The sequence below is a fragment of the Phalacrocorax aristotelis genome, chromosome 5 (genome assembly GCF_949628215.1).
Source record: "Phalacrocorax aristotelis chromosome 5, bGulAri2.1, whole genome shotgun sequence".
Classification (NCBI taxonomy): domain Eukaryota; kingdom Metazoa; phylum Chordata; class Aves; order Suliformes; family Phalacrocoracidae; genus Phalacrocorax; species Phalacrocorax aristotelis.
In genome coordinates this window covers 2,145,118-2,164,040 of record NC_134280.1, presented here as the reverse complement: position 1 = coordinate 2,164,040, position 18,923 = coordinate 2,145,118, and the positions used below count along the sequence as shown (strand labels likewise).

Sequence of the window (18,923 nt, the reverse complement as noted above, 5' to 3'; positions counted from 1 at the left end):
GCATCTTCTATTACCCACACTGGGAGAAGGATGTTAAAAATTAGAAAGAATCCAGAAATTAACTACAGAAATAATGAAAGCTCTGAATATGTGCCCTGAGAAGAGGGGTATGAAATCCAGCTTACTTAGTTTATCAAGAAATGTCTTTCTTACACAGGGAAGAAAAGCCACGTTAGGACAGACCAAAGACCGGACTGTCCCAGTTCCCTGCCTATACTGGTGACAACCAGTGCCCTTCCAGGGAGAGCGTGGGAAGGGGGCAAGCACGCCGCCGTGTGCTCGGAGCGCCCAGCGTTTGGCTCCTCCCCAGAGCCAGGAATTATAGCCAAGTACCTGACAACCTGTGAAAACATGTCTTTCGTGCTGCTTTGTCCACTCCCTTTTTGATTTATTTTGAGGGGTTTTTGCATCTGCTGCACCCTGTGGCAAGGAGTTCCCCGCCTAAAAGACAGCGCTGAACAACTCCAGGAGAGAATTCTTCTCACTACCTAGTAAAACAGTATATTACCCGTCCACATGGAGACCTTAGAAGTCAAGCCGCAAGACCTAGCACTGTTTTTACCACACAGATCATCAACGGAAGGGTTCACCAGCCTAGCGCTGCCTAGAAGAGGAGACTATATGAAAACTACTTTTTCTAACCACATCACTTTTGAAATATGAACAGCCAACTGATGTCATACTTTGTTCCCCCAGGCCAATCGTATTTCATCTTCCTTTTGGAAACCAAATTGGTTTTGGTGCCATTCCCACATTCATTTATCAAAACAGATGTTCAGGGGCAGCAAACTTCAATTTTACTGACAATGGCAGACGGGAGGGGGAAAAAAATCATCTGCTTGTGTTATTAGCTCATGCAATCCTGCTCGCTTTGCACATGGAAGACCCTCCCTGATTTCAGCAGGAGGACAGAGGCAAGAGAGATTTGGCCCCAAATACACCATCACTGTTTGCTTAGATACATCGAAGGAAGATAAACAATTGTGCTTATGAAATAACATAAAAGGGGAAAAAAACGCAGAAAAATCCTCAAGAAGGCACACATGAGATCAACTATATATAGCCTCAGCAGGCTCCTAACATATGACAATAAAATACACCGAGTATCTCTCTTTAGCATCTCAAAATTCCTTTTTCCGCATCCATGACAAAATCAGAATGGTCTTCCATGACTGCCCGCACCTTCCTCACCACTAAAGCCTTTGCTCCCTTCCATCGCTGCTCCTCCACTCCAGCCGAAGCCTCACGCCGCCCGCTCTCCCAGGCTTGCCTACGCCGTCCACCCACACCTTTATTATACTGAAAATCACACTTCTCTTTGACTTGTTCTTTCCATAACATTCTGTATCCTTGTAGCAAGCTGATTTTAGGTCCAAAGCTGTTCCATCTTCTCGTGTTCCAAACAACCATTCTTTACCTTCCAAACCCTCCTCATCAAAGCACTTTTCTTCTACAAACCCTTCCAAAATTGCTTCGTGCTGGTTGGCGCTCGCATCGCCGCTGTCTCGCAGAGGAGGCTTCAGCTTTGCAACCGCTCCTGAGGTAGAGGAGAAGACCAGACCACTGCCCTGCTGCTCCCCAGTTATTACTCGCAGCTAAGTGGCGAGGGCCGCATGCAGCGTTCCTCTCACCATCCCCAAGCTTCACTAGCTTATGGCCAAATAAATAACATATTTACATATTACACCAAGCAAATATTATACAGTGGAGAGCATCGTACTTTGCTTTCTTCATGAATTGTTTGCAACTTCATTTCTGCGCTCGGTTTCAAAGGTTTTGTGTTGCCCATGACCCAAGAGAGGAGGCTACAGCTCCAAAGCAGTCTAGAGCTGTGGTTTGCAGGGAGCTGACTGCACGCAAGAGCCGGCTGCATCTTCATAAGCACACATTTATTCACATACATCCTCACTCAACGGCCAAGGGATCTCTTCAGAGATCTCCAAAGCATAAGATGTAACTCTCACGTGGGAGGGCTCTGGGAGAAGTAGTAAATTTAGGAGCCCCTTTTCAAAACAGGGTCTTCAAAGAACAGGTCTGTTGTAAGGAAAATAAAGAAACATCCGGAACTGCACGTTCAGCAAAAGTTTACAGATGATCTAAAAATAAAGGTGGGGCAAAAGGGAGACATTTGAGTCAATGTATGTACTGTAGAAATTTAGGGCATGATTCATTAGCCAAAAAAATCTGAACACCCTCTGTAGCTATTTTCAAGGAGGTACATGCATAATTTATGTGGAACAAGAGTGGGCTGCAATTTCCCCCACACTGCTTCTGCATAAATTACACCGGCTTGTAATTCATCACACTTCTGTTTTCCCTGCATGTAAGTGGTAACCTCTCATTTAACGATCACAGAAGGAGTCACCTGCAAAAAGGAAGGTGAAGTATTTACAGGTGAAGGAATTGCAGGTTTGACACAAGCATGTGGTCCGGAGAACTGGAGGCGGTACCGTTTTCTGGTGAGAGGTTGGCTGTGCGATGACTTTTCAGTTAGTTCCTTTTCAACGGCCACATTTAACAACAGAATACAGAAGTCTTTCTAAATCACCAGCACTGCTCTCAGAGAGGACCCAAAGCACAAAATCAGGCAGGAGTTTAAAATATCAGATTTGTCACAGAGGGGTGTAAGATGCTCAATTACTTGTTAATGGTCTAAAGCAGAAAAATCCTTAAGTGCATTAAATGAATAAATAAAACACCTTTGCTTCAAACATGAATACCCCCCCCCCCATGAATCTGATACACAGAATAAAACTCTGTTGTAAGCAATTACCCAGTTGACTGAACGGAGCGCAAAACGCACAGCCGTTGCCTTGCAGTACGAGCAGCACAGCCCCTGTTGAGTCCCCCAGCCTTTCCTCCAAGCAAAGACGGGGAGGAGAGAAAATTAACTGTGTTCCAGCTGGTCAGGAAGAAGCTGGGCAATAGATAGGCACTAATAAGAAAGAGGAAGCTTGCACCAAGACGTGCGCTGGGGACATCAGTAACACATATGTACCACCACATCTGACACAAGGACAGGGCATTAGAAATGAATGGAAAGAGAAACAGATGAGGATGAAGGAGGCACACTGCATAGCAGGGACATGCCGTGCGCGCCCTCCTCTTCATACCGTTCTTCGGAAGACAAAATCAGCCAATGTAATACTTATTTCAGCATTTAGCATGAGAAGCGAGTTCATTATAAAAATCCCAAGGAGGAGGGGCTGGATATTCAGTCAAACAGATGGGTGTGCTCTGCTCAGCAATGCTCACACCATTTTTTAAATTTTTTTTTTTTAAATGTACTTTTGGGCTCTGAAAATCGTCTGTTTGAGAGCATTTGCTGTCTACCTCCTGACTACTGAATATGGCTAAGAATAAAGTATCCTTTTCTAATCAGTCTCCTCTCCTTAAGGTTGGTGTCTGGGGGCTCTGCATTAAGATTGGTCATTCATGCTTTCACTGAAAAAAAAAGGAAAGAAAGAAAAAAAGATTTGCAAAAAGGGTAATACAAAGAACAACAGTTGTCCTTCTGTCTTCCTTCTCCTTCTGCATCTTACCATTCTGCCACGCAGCCTACTGCAAGCCAGGCAGCTCACCCTTGGATCCTCCACGCCAGGGCAGGACTGCGCCAGGGAGGCATATGGCTGGAACAGGCCAGGATTCTAGGATTACTGCAATAACTTTGTAAGAGTTATTCGGTCTTCATTTTGTTTCATAACGTCTCTTTCTGTGCTAAATAAGGATCTTATTCTTGGCTGAGCAGTGACCTCCCTTCAAGAGGTGAAGTCCCTCTGAAATAATTAATGTAAATCCTCAACGCTGGATTAGCAGCAGCACCTAGCCCGTTGGGGTGTCACTCCCAGAGAAAATTACGTGTCACCTTAAAAAAGAGACACGTGACAAGGCAAAGAGCCTGAAGCAAAACAAAATTACCATCTTCATCTGAGAAGAAAGGAGATTTCTTCTCAAACCAACACCTGGCACAGTGAGCCAACATGTAACCATGGCCAAGAGGGACAGACCCCCTGTCTGGAGCATGTAAGGCACTGGTGTCATCCCGAGAGAACCTCATGGGGAATCTGGATGAGTGCCTGAGAAGGCAGGCATGCAATAAGGGCACGTATCGGTTGGAGAGGGTCAAATTTGGTAAGGCCTTTGGGCCAAGTAAACTTTGCTTTGCTTCCTGAAGGTTTGGTCACGGAGTAACCTTGTCGTTACCGCTGAGAAACGAGGACCACATGGGCTGACATCAAGACGGCCGGGAAAAATCACAGTGCCTTGCAGAAGCCTCACAAACTACATCCCAGGCCTGGAAAAATACCCTGAAAAAAGAGAATGGCAGAGGTTTGACATCAAGAGTGCCCTTAAGAAGGCCATCACGTGGCGGAGAGGCCTTCCTGCTATCTCCTTGTTGCCAGTATTTCTACCAACCCTCTTCCTAACTGTACAGGGAGAAAGAAAAAGAAAAGGGTTGAAAAAGGAAAGAAAAAAAAGGGATGAAAACAGAGGAACCTGTTGTAGTACCAGCCTGCATGGCTAGGACATGTCTAACTGTCCCCTAAAGGAAACAGGAAAATCTTTCTAACAGGTGTGAATAAAGTCATAGAAGACGACAGTTATACAAGAGCCACCCATTCTGCAAACCATCTAGAGACATATTCTGCCTCTCCTTTTGTAGTCTCTCCTTTCCTCCCCTTTTCTACCTCCCCTCACCTTTATCTCTGCCCCTGGTTTTTGTTGGGTGTAATGGGGGTCTTTGAGGGTTTTTGGTTTTAGTTTGTTTTTTTTTTACCTCTTTACCTCTTCACATCACTTGGCTAATTTGATGGCTGCCATCCTGTATACTGGGCTGCCCTCATTAGCCAGGGAGTGAGTGTCACATCATGCCGAGTCCAGCGTCAGTTTTGAGAGAGAAATACAAGATGTGACACACAGAATGTGAGATAAAGAGCATACCAACATTCCCAGGAACAAAGCAAACAAAAAAATCCCACGTTCTGTCCTTTGTCAGATTTAAGTAGTTACTTAAGTAAAAATTTATGATTTTCCCTCTTCCGACTCTTTTCGTCTTGCACAAAACCGGGTAACAAGGCAGCTGAAATTCAGCACAGAGGAACGAGGGGCACATGGGGTGAGAAAGGAGACAGACAAGCCAAGGCCAGTGACCAGAGGGAGTTTTCGGAAGAGGACAAGAATGCCAACAGCAGAGTTAGAAGAAGACAGAGAGGAGAAACAGGGCCATGAGCTGCAGGAGGCAGCAGAGGAGCACTGCGAGTGAAAGGCACGGAAGGACAGCAACTCAGCAATGGGTGGTGAAACTACGGCAGAAGAGGGTTGTTAGTTAAAAAAGGGTGAATGTGGCAGGAAGGAAAGCATCGTGCAAAGATCTGTTATGGCATGTGGCGATGCCCATTTATCCGTACCTCCAGAATCTTGCTTCCAAACCAGCTCAATCCTCCATTTCACAAATGTCCTTCCTACCCACCACTCAGCCTGTGCTCTAACTGTGGTTCTGGCTCTCCCATCTCCTCTTCTTTCACCTTCCCGACGCCTTTTTAACCCCATCTCATTCTTCATTTCTCTGTGTCTCCAACCTGACCTTTTTCTCTAAGGAAATAGGTTACATTCAGCAGCCCCGGATTCCCTCTCCTCCTATCCCAGTCCACAGAAGCGTGATGATAAGCTTCATTACTGCTGCCAGCCAGCACTGCCACCACCAGCTCTCCCGTCTAACACCCCCAGGTCACACATCTCGTACATATATCCACAGCCAGCACATTGGAGCAGCTCGTGTTATCGCCCTGGGGATGGATGTTTTCTCCCTGTGATCCCAACATGTAGGGAGGTGGGAGAGGGAGGCAAAGATTCTCCTAATGGCCTAAGATGATCAAAGCCAAAACAGGAGAAGAATATTTAAGCCATAACTGCTACCAGGCACTTTGAAGATTAATGACTGCCTGGATGTTTAATATATCTCAGGACATTAACCCCAACTGGTTATTAAACCCTAAGAAATGTCTAGTGCTGAGGTCATTTTTATCACTCTAAGATGAATAAAAGAGAGGGGAAAAAAACCCACCAGCTTATGAAATGGCTTCTAATGGGCAAATCAGTTTCAGTTGCTCAGGAGAGATCACCCAAGGAACGAACACCCCTCCAGGCACAGCAGATCAGGCCACCCAGCCTATAGCAAGAATTGAGTTTGGACTAGGTTTCCTCTGAGTCCTCTGTATACTCTGTATTTAAGAACCAGCCATCCCTGTTGCAGCTCCGTGTCTATGACCAGTGCTGTGCTGCTGGCTGGCCATGGAGAATCTGCCACTGGAGGGGCGACGGAGTATCTGACCTGTCGTATTAACTGGGGGAGGCAGGGGAAAGGGATCTTCATCTCTAAGTATAACCACTTTGCTTCTGCATTATTTATAGATACGTCCTTCATTTCTAAGCATGATCACAAAAGTGGCCATAACACACATAGGTGCTTTAGCGGAACTTGCAGCCCAGTTTCAGCAGAATTTTATTTCAACTAATTCCTAATACAAAACTTCCACTCCTGAACTTCAAAGTACACGGTACCTTTGTCACAAAAGGCTCCAAAAACACTTCACAAAAATTGGAGTAGAACATTTATGTATGATGTGCGTGTTGTCACCAAGAAGGTCTCGTACAGGAAAAGGTACCATTGAACCCGTAAGGTAGGAAGTGAAGAATATATCTCACCTCAAGAATTTGGGCAAGTAAAATCCAAATGAAAGATGAAAATTATAATCTACCTTTCTCTTTGGGAAGAGGCGTGTAACCCTGTAGTTACCAAGGCTTACTGAAGTCACAAGTGAGGAGCTTAACTTAGGTTTTTCTCTATAACATGGTGGAGGGGATTCTCCCACTTGAACTCAGGTGTCTAGGGTTGTTTCACATCACCTAGCAAATCCCATGGGGCTGCGGCAGGATGATGGTCTTCCACAGGTGCCCAGATCCTACATCCTACCTGCCGCAGCATGCTGTCCTTGGATGCTCTCGGCCAGGAGAGCCTGGGATGTCCAACGTGGGACCAGACACCAGAGCTGAGGCAAGTGACTCCTGCCTGTTGTGTTTCACTACTGCAAAGCACACCATGAAACAGCTTGGCTTCCCGGAACCACGCCAGAAGTGCCACCTCCTCTTTCAGCATACAGATGAGTGCACTTACAAGTCACTCCTGCCAATGGTAATTCAGGTACAAGCTTGGTTTTAGTTCACAAGAACCGATGTATTCCCACCCAACGAGTGGCGTGAGAGCAGCTCTTCATGGAAAGTGCAAGAAACAAAACCAAAGGGCCACACGAAGCACAGTCAGCAATACCGGGAATGTCCCTAAAGCACCCGTTAGGACGTAAGCTTAAGGCCACACAGAAAACCCCAAAGATGCATTTTCTTCGCGAAATGCTTGCAACAGTGAAGAATGAATTGTTGTAAGCATTACACAAAGAGAATCCACTATTTTGCCAGAAAACACAGACCTCTACAACTTCAGCTGGAAGACAATTCCTCCCGCAAAATGATTGCTGCAGCAGGACACACTTCTTCCAGATCCGACGGGAACGGATCACAGAGCTGCCCACGTGCAGCCCACTGCCTCGCCGCGCTGCCTCTTCTTCCTCCCGGAGAATGAACCACTGGAAACCTTTCTACAGGTGAAACGTGCAAAATTAACGGAATACCACTGGGTAGGAGCTACTGGACTATCCCAATAAAAGGATTATCTTGACTTTGAAAGAAACAAGTGATTTCAAGAGGTGTTTTCAAAATTCTGACCTGTGATATTTTACTACATTATTGGAATCAGGCTATCAAATTTTGCAAGGGATATCAAAATGCATTAAGTGTATTAACCTAAAGAAATATCGAGACATAGGGACAGATCCCTATATGGGAGAATGATAGATTGTATAAGCTGGGAAAAGGAGTTGCTAGTTAAGCATTGAAACCATCGGTCCGGAGAATGACCATCATAAAAGTCAGTACAGATGATAGCAGAAACAGAATACAAGTAAAACCAAATGAAGATTACAGCTGGAATATTGCTTATTCTGTGCAAGAGAAGATGTCATAACCCAGACCCAAGCAAAATATAGCCGTCAGAATCCCGTATTCAAAAGTGACCCTTACTTCAGGACATTAACTCTCTTATTTAGAGCAAAAAAAAAAGCTTTTCCCCAAAACCACGATGTTCATCGTAAAAAGCATCAAGGAAACAGAGTGCAAAGAAGGTTTATTATGAAGAGGGAATGTGACTGGAGTGTAACTACTAAGATTTTTGCCCTAGTACCTTAAAGCATTTAACGTGCTACGGCCCAGATTGCACCAAAAACACGTGCAAGTTGCTTTGCACAAAGCAGAAGCCAGAGGTTGGCGTGGGACCACTCACACACAAGAAGTCACCCGCGGGAATGCCGACACCGAAACTCCCGACAGCCGTACAGGAGCGGCAGCCTTTTACAAGCCAGGCGATTTGTGAAAGGTGACAAAGCCGGTTAGCGGCAAAAATACACTTTATTTGTACACACCACAGATGACTTGCAGGGGGAGAGAACTGGGGTAGAAGGGATCTCCTCCCTGCCTCCCCGTGTTTTAGGAAAGCTTCCAGTTGTGATTAGAGGGATAGGGGAAGGCACGCAAGTCCTGCCTGTTACCCATCCTACTTTGCCCCAAAGCACCAGGGACAGCTGAAGACCTCATTACAAGCAGCCAAAAATTAATACAAGAGACAGGAGGGACACGTTGTTACGCAGACTCTCTAAACACGTTTTTGGCATCCTTTCTCAATTGTCAAATTATCTGACATCAATTATCAACATCGCCTGCTGATTGTTTTTATTCCACTCGAGCGTAGCCAAAAACTGTCTTTAGCGGGAGATCTTTTTAACAGCGAAAGTGGCTGAAGAAGTTCCCATCGAAATTTTGTTTTCTAGAGCTCTGCTTTATTATTGTTTAAAGCAGAATTTTGACGACTGTACACACCAGGCTTTCCCATATAACCCTGAAACCAATGGAAAAGAGTTAAGAAGCTATTTTCCCAACTCTGCAGGTCATCCAAGACATAAGGATTTTAGGAAAAAGCTATTTCTGTCTCTACCATATTCTTTTCAAAGCAACAGAACATATTTTAGCAAATACAGGTTTGGAGTCCCATGTAATCATCTCTGCTTCCTCTATATTCAGCACAGACAATCACATCGAGATTGCATTTGACACAAACCATTGGTGTCCATAGAAACTGCATGGCAGTGAAGGCAGGCAGAGCCTGGGCATGCCTCGAGCTCCCAAAATCTTGCTAAAATGGCTCTAGCGTGCGCCGTTACACTATAATCACACGACTGCAGTTTTGCACATTCTGTTACCATACAGCAAAAATGTTGGGGGTATAAAAAACCCACCCATCGGTGAGACTGTCAGAAGGTGGTGGACGATGGGAGGTGGGAACGGAGCTGCCCAGGGCGCTGGAGCCCCAGATTTAACACAGGTTTATCAAGTCACGCAGCACTTCTGCCCCCAGACTCCCCATTACAGAAAGGGGGACTGTGGGAGCAGCCTGCATTTATACCGCTGTATGCCGTGCATGCTCGTAAAGATTTTTATTGTAATGGTCATCTGTTAAACATTATGCATTTGGTCCTATGCTAGTATTCTGAATGATACCGTAATCATGTAAATATTTCCTTGTAATAACATTGCATGAATAAAGAGAATTACTTTTCTAGGTCACACTAGAAAAATGCATTTAAACAAACACCCACAGTATGTACAAAGAGACAGACAACTCCCAAATACAAGAAATTTTGGATGAGGAATAGCCAAATCCTATTTTTTATTCGTACCTACGCTGCTTATGCTATTAATACCTGACTTCTCTTTTGTGACTTTAGACTATTTTAAAAACGAAACCTTGTTACCATGGAGACAATAAGCCGGTCAGCACATCTGCTGAAGAATAGGACATAAAATTTTTAAAGTGAGAATTTCAAAGGCTCAGACTTTCAGGAATCCGCGCCAACGACTCCATCAAATACACATAAGGGCTCCTGTTAATTTAGTTAGCTGTCACCTACCAGATTTCTGACAATCCTATTAGCTGCTATTGTGCACCAGTACCCACTAGCAGAGACTGCAGTACTACGAGCACTGGCACGCTGAGGAGATGAATCATGTTCCACTTCCACGTGCTGCACTGGCCACGCTCACGGAGCGGTGAGGAGAACAGCTTATTGTGAATATAATCCAGTGAACCTGCCTCAAAGGTTGATGGATGGCTCCAAACAAAAACAACAAAAAAACCAACTGGGGGATTTGTTTTTTAAAGAACGCAGTCGTGATCATTATTTGCTTGCAAACAGACACACCAAAAAAAAGCTTTTTCCTTTTCTAATAGCACGCTAAGTGGGAACATAATTTGAGATTCAATTAGCACATTAAGAAACATTGCATTAAGCTTCCCGGTGACACAGAGATACACAGCTACCCTGGCTTTCCAGATGAAGAAACAAGCCTTGCAGAAGTCTGCTGGCTTCTTCATGGTCAGATGAAGTGATGGCAGAATTAAGGAGAGACGCCAACTGTCCTACTCTTTGTTTTATAATTTAAAAAAATCCCATTTAAGTTTCCCTCTACTGTTATTTCAACCTTGTGAAGCTCGCTGTCCTCCCCCACCTCCTCCTCCCAACCCTGCAAGGAGAAACCCAACTAAGGCAGGATTTCAGGGCACCTGGGATCAAAGCAACACCATTAGATAGGACAAGGCAGGTCTTATGAGAAGCGGCTGAGGGGGCTGGGGGGGTTTAGCCTGGAGAAGAGGGGGCTGAGGGGAGCCCTTCTCCCTCTCTGCAGCTGCCTGAGAGGGGCTGGAGTGAGGGGGGGGTCGGTCTCTTCTCCCAGGTCACTAGCAGTAGAACAAGACGAAATGGCCTCAAGCTGCATCAGGGGAGGTTTAGATTGGATAGTAGGAAAAATGTCTTCCCTGCCAGAGCGGTCAGGCCCTGGCACAGGCTGCCCAGAGAGGTGGGGGAGTCACCATCCCTGGGGGGGTTCAAAACAAGTGTAGACATGACACTTGGGGACATGGTTTAGGAGGCCTGGGGGTGTTGGGTTGGGGGGTTGGACTTGATGATCCTAGAGGTCTTTTCCAACCTTAATGATTCTGTGATTCTAAGGCAGCTTTCAGGAAGGCAGATGTGCACACGTACACGTGACAGCCACACGCCACCAGCTGTTACCAGCAGAGAAGCCAAGAACAGGGGACATGCTCCAAGTCCATCAGCCTCTCAAGCCGCATCAGAAGATAGCTCTGGAAAAGCTGCATATCCCACGGCTCTGACTTAATCCGCACAGGCAGCATGCCACAGGAAGCTATGGAGAGGAGAGATGTCATCTGAAAGTCGTCAGTGCCGGTGAGCCCAAGGGTTAGAAGCTGCTCAGATATACGACCCTCCATCACTGAAACACGCACAGCAGCAGCAAAGCACGGTTCTGTTTTACAGCCTTCATTGCTGCAGTATTTCGCTTAACCGCAGTTGTCATTACAAACCTCACCAAGGGTCATAACAGACCATGTCTTCCAGCCGGCTGTGCCCATCGGTCTGATGGTCCCTCTCCAGCTGGCAGGAGACAACTCCGTGCAAGCTCTCCAACCCATCGCAGGCAAATCCAGCCGCGGTGGCTCAGACTGCCCCACTCGGTTCTATCCCCGGGCTCCTGCAGGGACCTGGGCACAGCCCTTACACAGCACACAGCCTACGTGGACACAAGGGACGGCCTCACCTCTGTCCTCCAGAAGCAGGCTGTCTTCAGAAATCACCTCTGTGATCTGGAAATGAAATTCAGGCCATGATGAAAGCACCACGGTGGAAAACACCGATTTCTCCCAAAGCTCACAGCAAACTTACTCCATGGCGGTGTACACAAGAGAGAACTGCAAACCAGCCTCAAAGTCAAACGGCTGTCGGGGTACTGAGCAAGATCCTCCACAGACATTTATTTCAGTTCAAGCATGCCTTACTTTGCCTCATTGTAAATCTGCATGTTTAGGTTAAACCAAAGTAAACTGGTCTTAAGCACAGTTTAACTTGAAAGATGCAGCTGTTGTATTAGTTAATGACATCGATTTAAGAAGAGAGGTGAGTTAAAACAATGTCACTCTGCCATGCAGACAAGGCTTATGCTCTTTGGAGAAAGGGCTGAATCTTTTATTCACCTGTCAAACACTTCAACAGTTTCTAAACGCTGTATGGAGAAAAATAACGATCCAGCCCTGTGTCTAAGGAGTAATCACATTCTATGACAGTAAGTTATATTTTAGAAATTAATGACTCATCGTAGAATTGAGCTCATCCTGGTAAATTACTGAAATTCTAATCTGCTCCTCTGCAGATATATATTTTAATCAATCTAATCAGCATTCGATTTTGAGAAATGCCTGGGTCATTGCCTACCTAGGTTGGAATGGACAATGCTACCCAGCACCATCCACCTCCTGCGTACCAGAAAACCTGTATCACAGAAGACCAAAATCTTTAGAGCATCAACTGAGGTCTCATTTCATTCTGAGGAAAATGAATTTAAGACAAAAAAAAAAAAAAAAAAAGGCAGAGTTGAAGGAAGAAATCAAACGCACATTAAAAAGTTTGTTAACAAACAGCCACCGAAGCTTCCTACATCATTGATGAGCAGTGCTGATTCCCCCTAAATCAGACCATTACTTTACAGGACAATCAGCAAAAACCATCAACTACAAAACTCAATCCTGTACTTCAGGCCACACATTGCTCTTGCAGACATCGATGTACGTCACTAAGCTAACATCCGCCAGCGCCGATGAGCGACCGTGGCTGCTTTGTGTCTGCGAAGGCGCACCTGAGGGGGGAACCGGGCGGCCGTCTGCGCCGCGTGCCAAGGGAAAGGTTTTTGGGCTTTATAAATGACAAACAAAACTCAGACGCCCTTAAGGCTTCCCAGATCTGATCTACAACTCTTCGCTTGAGTAAACAAGAAGATATCTGAATGTAGATGCCACCGTCCAGCCAGAGTCCACTGCTTGGTCCTGCACGAAGGACACCACGATCCCATCGCCACACACGCAAAAAAACTCATCGGAAAATAAGGCAACAAAAATCTTGAAAGATTTTTACTTTTGTCTGGTCAGAATGTCATTAACTTTTTAAAAAGATGTTACAGCTTGAGAGCTGCTCTAATAACAGACAATGCTGGTTTTATTTTCCTCTCAGTATTACATAGGAAAAATGATATTTAAAAGGGGGAAGCACAAGCATTGCCAGAGATGTGACACTAGGTGTAACTCTGTCTAGAAAGAAAATTGACTTTAACTTCAACTATCTCTAAATATAAGCAGCAAAATACTTCCAGAAATCAACTGCATGTCTAAATATAATTTTATGTAAAGCTTAATGTGCTCGGACTGAAGAGGTACACTCGGCGGCTTCACTTGAAGTCTCTGGCATGAGCCACCAATTACTATGAGTGTTTCAAGAAGATTTTATTACAAGGCCCTGCTGATACCGAAGAGCAGATAACTGTATTTCACTCGAGCATGTAAGTTCTGGTTATACAGTGAGGCAATCCGGTACGTGAGCAGGTCAGTAACAACCCCATTAGGGACCAGTCCACTGCCCGACTGCACTTCTGGTTACATCTCCCGAAGCACAGCCACTTGGCACCTCTTCAACACACACCACCTCGTGACACTTAATTGCACCAAGTCTTCTCTAAATGAGGAAGGGCACGCCGAAGGGCGGCCTAGAACAAGGAGACGTTCAATCGCACCTGCAGTAAGGGCTGCAGTTTGGTTAACAAAAAGCAAAAGGTATAAATATTTCATGAAGTCAGAGGAGGCGGTGGGGCACTGCCACGGGGAGACGCCCGGCCGAGCTGAGGAGCGAGGTGGAGGAGGAAGGGAGGCTGACCTTCCACCTCCAGCGCCACAGGACCCCCGCTCGGACCTCCGTCAGCCCACCTCCAAGTGTAAGAGTCCCTCTCTCAGATGCAGACCTTCCCCCGGGCATCCCCAGCCCTGTTATGGAGATGGAGCCATTTACTGTGTGGCTTTTCCCTCCCAAAACTATATTATCGCGTGCATAAAAGGTTTTAATGACTTCTGGCACACGTACCTATAGCTGCAGCCCCGGCCCTGCTAACTTGCCTGGGACCACCCACAGTAAAAAGCAGCCACTGTGGCTCTTTCTTTTGACAAGAAGTGATGCTCTAACATGACCTTTGGGTGACTGTTGCAGTTCATCACAGGTCACAACTTCTCTCAGTGAGATAAATGCTATTAAAAATCACAAGCAATAAAACTGATGCTACCAGAAGTCAAAGGAAAAAAAATTTAAAATTGCATATACTCACAAGTCACACCCTGTCAAAATAAGCAGTGGAAATGTAAAATCTTCCAGAAAATAAACCAACAATGAATTATTATTACAGCATTTTGCAAAATTATAAGCATATGTTTTCAGCTGACCTACTTACTGCCTTATAATTGACTTCTGTCCCTTAAGGGGGTTCTTAAATATAATGGAGCGGCACCTGCCACATAAGAGGAACAATTTTGTACACCCGTTCCTTGCTCAAACACCGCACTTAACAGCTTCAGCACCGGGTTTACTTGCAGCCTTGGCCATGCCACAGGAGACAGAGGTGCCCATCCAACAACCTGGGAACCTCCTGCACCCCAGGTCACTCCAGGACGCAAGTGATCTCGCTCACTGGAGTAGGTCTTATTTTTTACACCAGCCCACTGGTTTTCAGCGCATACCGCCCTGTTCCCGCTTGTACATCACTGCATCCGTGTCTTCCAGCGCAGCATTTCCCACAGCAAGAGGCAGTTATGGGCTCTGCCAGCTTCCCAGGCTGGTGATGCTGCCGTTGGTGGCTCTGCCCTTGCTGACACTGGCACGGGACTCAGCACGAAGGACCGCCTTTGCTTATACCATGTGGTGTTGACAAAAAAAGCAGATCTAAAAGCTTGTCCACACATTACTCCCTTACTAAATTACATTGGCCAGTGGACTGAAACCAAAAATTAAATGCAACATAATGAAAAGTCAGGTAATGACTTCAAATCTGGGGGACCCGTGCCTCTCCTGACCCGAAAGGAAACCAATGATAGAATTTCCATGGGTATTTTGGACTTGGGCAAGAAGCTGGTGCGCAATTCTTAACGCGTACAAGATCTACTAAAGATTTAAACTCTTTTGGGACATTTATCGCAAAACTTACTGACAGAATTTCAATTTTTTAAAAAACGATACCTACAGCCACCACAATGTTACTTGAAGTTAATCCCTGCTATTAGGAGGGGTTTTTTTTCCACTTATGCCTCAAAAGCCTGACTGTTCTTAGGGGAAACCTCACAGCAGGAGGAGAGGACTGCTCTACATCTGCAGAGCCAAAATCCCCCGTTCTCAGAGAAAAACCACTAACCACAAAGGTTGAGAAAACGGTCTCATCCTGGCGCCAAAGGAGCAGCAGAAGTGCTGTTGTGCACGGGAAACACTGCCCTGAGGGGCTGAATCACCCCAGGGCGAGGAACATCACGTGAAGCCCACGGGAAGGAGCAGCAAGACCCACTGACGGTTGGACTAGTTCCTAGCTGGTTGGTTGGTTGGACTTGATCCTAGAGGTCTTTTCCAACCTTAGTGACTCTATGATTCCACGATCTCTGGCTCAGGCCTGCCGCGCTCTCCCCCAGCAAGGGGGAGGCAACCCCAGAGTTGGTTTTGTTGCTCAGCTCACACAATTCAAATTAAATCACTGGCGTCATGGAGAGAGCTACTGCACTCGCCTGTTTAAAAGGTCTCAAGGTAGTAAATTGCTGAGGACCTTCTGCTGTTTTAAATCTCAGCGTGAAATGTCACCTTAGAAAGTGACAGCAATTTGCCTGCTCCCACCTCATTTGGGATAAGCGGGTCCCAGTACGGATCAATTCATTTTACTTTATATTGCACGGAGCTGAAATGACATTGATGTGGTAGGTTCAGCCAACACGGCATCGTCCTCTGCCAGGGCAGCGCCGATGGATGCCGGTGCACAAAAAGCCCTGGTGCCGGCGCTGGCGTGGATACGCTGCTGGGACCCCTCGGCTGCCACGCAGTGGGACTCGGGTCTGCAAGCGCGACGGAAGGAAAAACAGCCCACCACCAGATTTTCCTATTATTATTTGTCAGTGCCCCTCAAATGTGTCACCGAATATAGGGGGGTCAGATGTAAAAGCGAGTCTCCCCATCTTCCCCAAGAAAAGGCAACACACAGACGTTGAAGCACGCAGCGCTTGCAGAGCACACCACATCCTGACTCGTGAGACAGAAAAAAGTGCAAAGGACACGTGTCCGTGCGTTTTGCGCACCAAGGAGGTGTGCGATGCCGTCTGTGTAATTCGGCCGTGACGCCCGGCGCGTCTGCTTGAGGAGCCAGGCTCTTCCGTGCGAGCCGCGGCGATCCCCGGCTGCCGGTGCGAGCGCTTCCACGTGCAAGGTTTCCAAAATCCCGCATCGCATCCTCGCTCCCTCACACAGCGAGTGCGCCGGGTGACGCCGATTACTCTCCGCCTGCCTGAATCACAAGCCCCCAGTTTCCATGTGAGCACGGCACGAAATCCACCTCTTGAAACAACACGTCTGACAAGCTGAAAGATTCCCCAGGACACCTACAAGAAAAGCCCACAGCCCCCTGCAACACCTCCTCAACTGCCACGACAGAGTGACACAGGCTAAAAACTACCTTTATATTTATTTATCCTTGTTTCAACTCTCATTTACATGGCTGATATCACATTAAAAGTCACATTCTTACTGCCACTCTCGCATCTCATCCTGCCGCTGCTGGCAACAGGGACTGCCAGCGCGGCGCTGCTGCGGTTCTGCTCCGGGCTGGAGGCGAGGAGACACCGCAAAGCAAAATAAAACTTCTCTGGATTATTTAAATCTCTTTCTCTGACAGACCGACTTCACAACCTCCACGTCCTGAGCAAAATCCGCTTCCACGCATGACAAGTGCCCCGCATTTGTCGAGGGCCCTGTTCCACTTTCCTTGCGCTTCTTTAAATTTCTGCTAAAGTCGACAAGGACTCTGGGGGTGCGGGATACACGTTCGTGCTCCAAGAAATGTTCTACCTCCTTTACTTTTAAAGCAAATTAATAATATTTACGCTAAGAAGCGCCTTTGAGGAGAGAAAGGAGAGAAACTCGGGATAACTAACAGGCTGTATTTTGCCAGGGGACAGCTGGCAGGCAAGGCTGTAAGCCGGGGAACAGCGAAGGGAAGGGGAGCGAGGAGCAGGAGGTTTCACCTAGATCCCCGCAGCGCCAGGGGATGCAGGGCTGCTGTATAATTAGCACCGACGAGCCTGAAGCTCCGAACTGTGGTGCCAATGCTCTTGACACCTTTACAACCTTTTTTTTTTTTCCCCAGAAATCCCCAAGTCAGAAGATGGCTAAAGTCTCAGCTTCTGTTCTTGAAGAAAAGTGTATTTCTTCCCCTCGCTGTTACAGGGAACAACTAGAAAATCAGCCCTAGGTACAAATCACAGCTCGGGAACCGGAGGCAAACACCATCTGTGCGTTTGTCGGAATAAATGATGACTTCAGTCGGGTTTGTTAGGCCCCTCTCCTGATCCTTGAGAAATCTTGGGTTTATTGTTTTAAGCCCGGCTCTGGCCCGCGCCCGAACTCGCCCGGGTTTGGGAGCAGCGGGGACGGGGACCACAACTCCCGCGCTCCCCGGAGCGGGAGCCAGCGCATCGCCCGGCAGCGGTACCAAACCCTGCGGAACCGGGGGGCTTATTTAATTAAAAAAAATATAAAACCACCACGAAATCGTTCTCGGATGAGGGCAGAGGGGCCGGCCGAGCGGCCCGGCCCCGCCGCCGCCCCCGGCCCCGCCGCCCCTCACCTGCCGCAGGATGAAGCTGGTGGAGGTGGTGCTGCCGTCGGAGCGCTTCAGCCGGCTGCGGCGGGTCGCCGTGCCCCTCGCCACCTGCCCCGGGGAGGCCGAGACATCAAGGTCGGGTCGCCGCCACCGCCGCCTCCCCGCGGCCCCGTCCCCCGTCCCGCCCTCCCCGCGGCCCCCCGGGCGGCACCTCACCGCGGCCATGGCGGCCAGGAGCGGCCGTTCCCTCAGCCTCAGCCTCAGCCCCGGCCCCGGCGCCGCCGGGCTGCGAGGACGGGCGAGGGCGGGCGGGGACGGGGAGGCGCCGGGCGGCCCCGGGGCGGGGCTGGGACACGCGTGTCCCCTTCCTTCCCTCCCTCCTTCCCCGCGGGCGGCCCTGGGCACGCGTGTCTCCCCCCCTCCCTCCCCGCGGGGGCCCCGGGGCAGAGGCAGCCATGGCGGGCAGCACCCTGAGGGCGGCCGCCCTCCCCCGGCCGGGGCGGGAAAGGTGCCCACGGGGGAAACCCCCGCACCCCAAGGGGAATTTCAGCAAAACCATCCGATTTAATCCAGCACGTGAATATACCGGGTGTGACACCCGGACCCCACTGCCGTGGGAGGAACTCCAGTGGCAGCCGGCCATGAGGGACGCACCAGGGATCTCATTGTCAGGAGTGGACAAAGGTGTTTTACCATGAGTGGAAGCAACCCCCACACTGCCAGCGATCGCCACAGCCATGGGTGTTCTGCACCGGCGTCCCTTGGCCCCCAGCCCGGCTCTCCACATCCCACGCGGGATGCCAGCAGGCTGGAGATGTGACACAGGTGCTACAGGCAAGGACCAGCCTCTGAGCCTGGCTTAATGTCCTCAAACTAAAACCGAGCCCCAGCTATTGCGACCGTGTCAACCGCAGTGCCACCCGGCGCTTCCGAGGATGGACCGGCATTAATTTGCACCAACTACCAGTCATGAATGCTGGGGTATGGAGGAAAAAATGATAAATCGGGAGATGAAGTGACTCGTT

General features: G+C 48.0%; 1 protein-coding gene across 5 annotated transcripts in view; it reads right to left on the bottom strand.

Annotated features, from left to right (window-relative positions):
- Window positions 1-18,195, bottom strand: part of CACNB4 (calcium voltage-gated channel auxiliary subunit beta 4) — a 104,113-nt gene extending 85,918 nt beyond the window's left edge. For 3 of the 5 annotated variants that reach the window (XR_012660567.1, XR_012660568.1, XM_075092732.1), the window contains exons 1-2: window positions 18,115-18,194; window positions 17,923-18,006 (exon numbers count right to left, since the gene is read on the bottom strand). Coding sequence is in view for 3 of the 5 variants with exons in the window: in XM_075092732.1 (XP_074948833.1) it covers window positions 17,923-18,006; window positions 18,115-18,123 (93 nt within the window). In the remaining 2 variants the exon portion in view is untranslated. Of the gene's footprint in view, window positions 1-17,922; window positions 18,007-18,114 lie in introns of all 5 variants that reach the window. The other 2 variants (XM_075092730.1, XM_075092728.1) reach the window with 1 other exon arrangement.
- Between the last annotated feature and the right edge of the window lie 728 nt (window positions 18,196-18,923).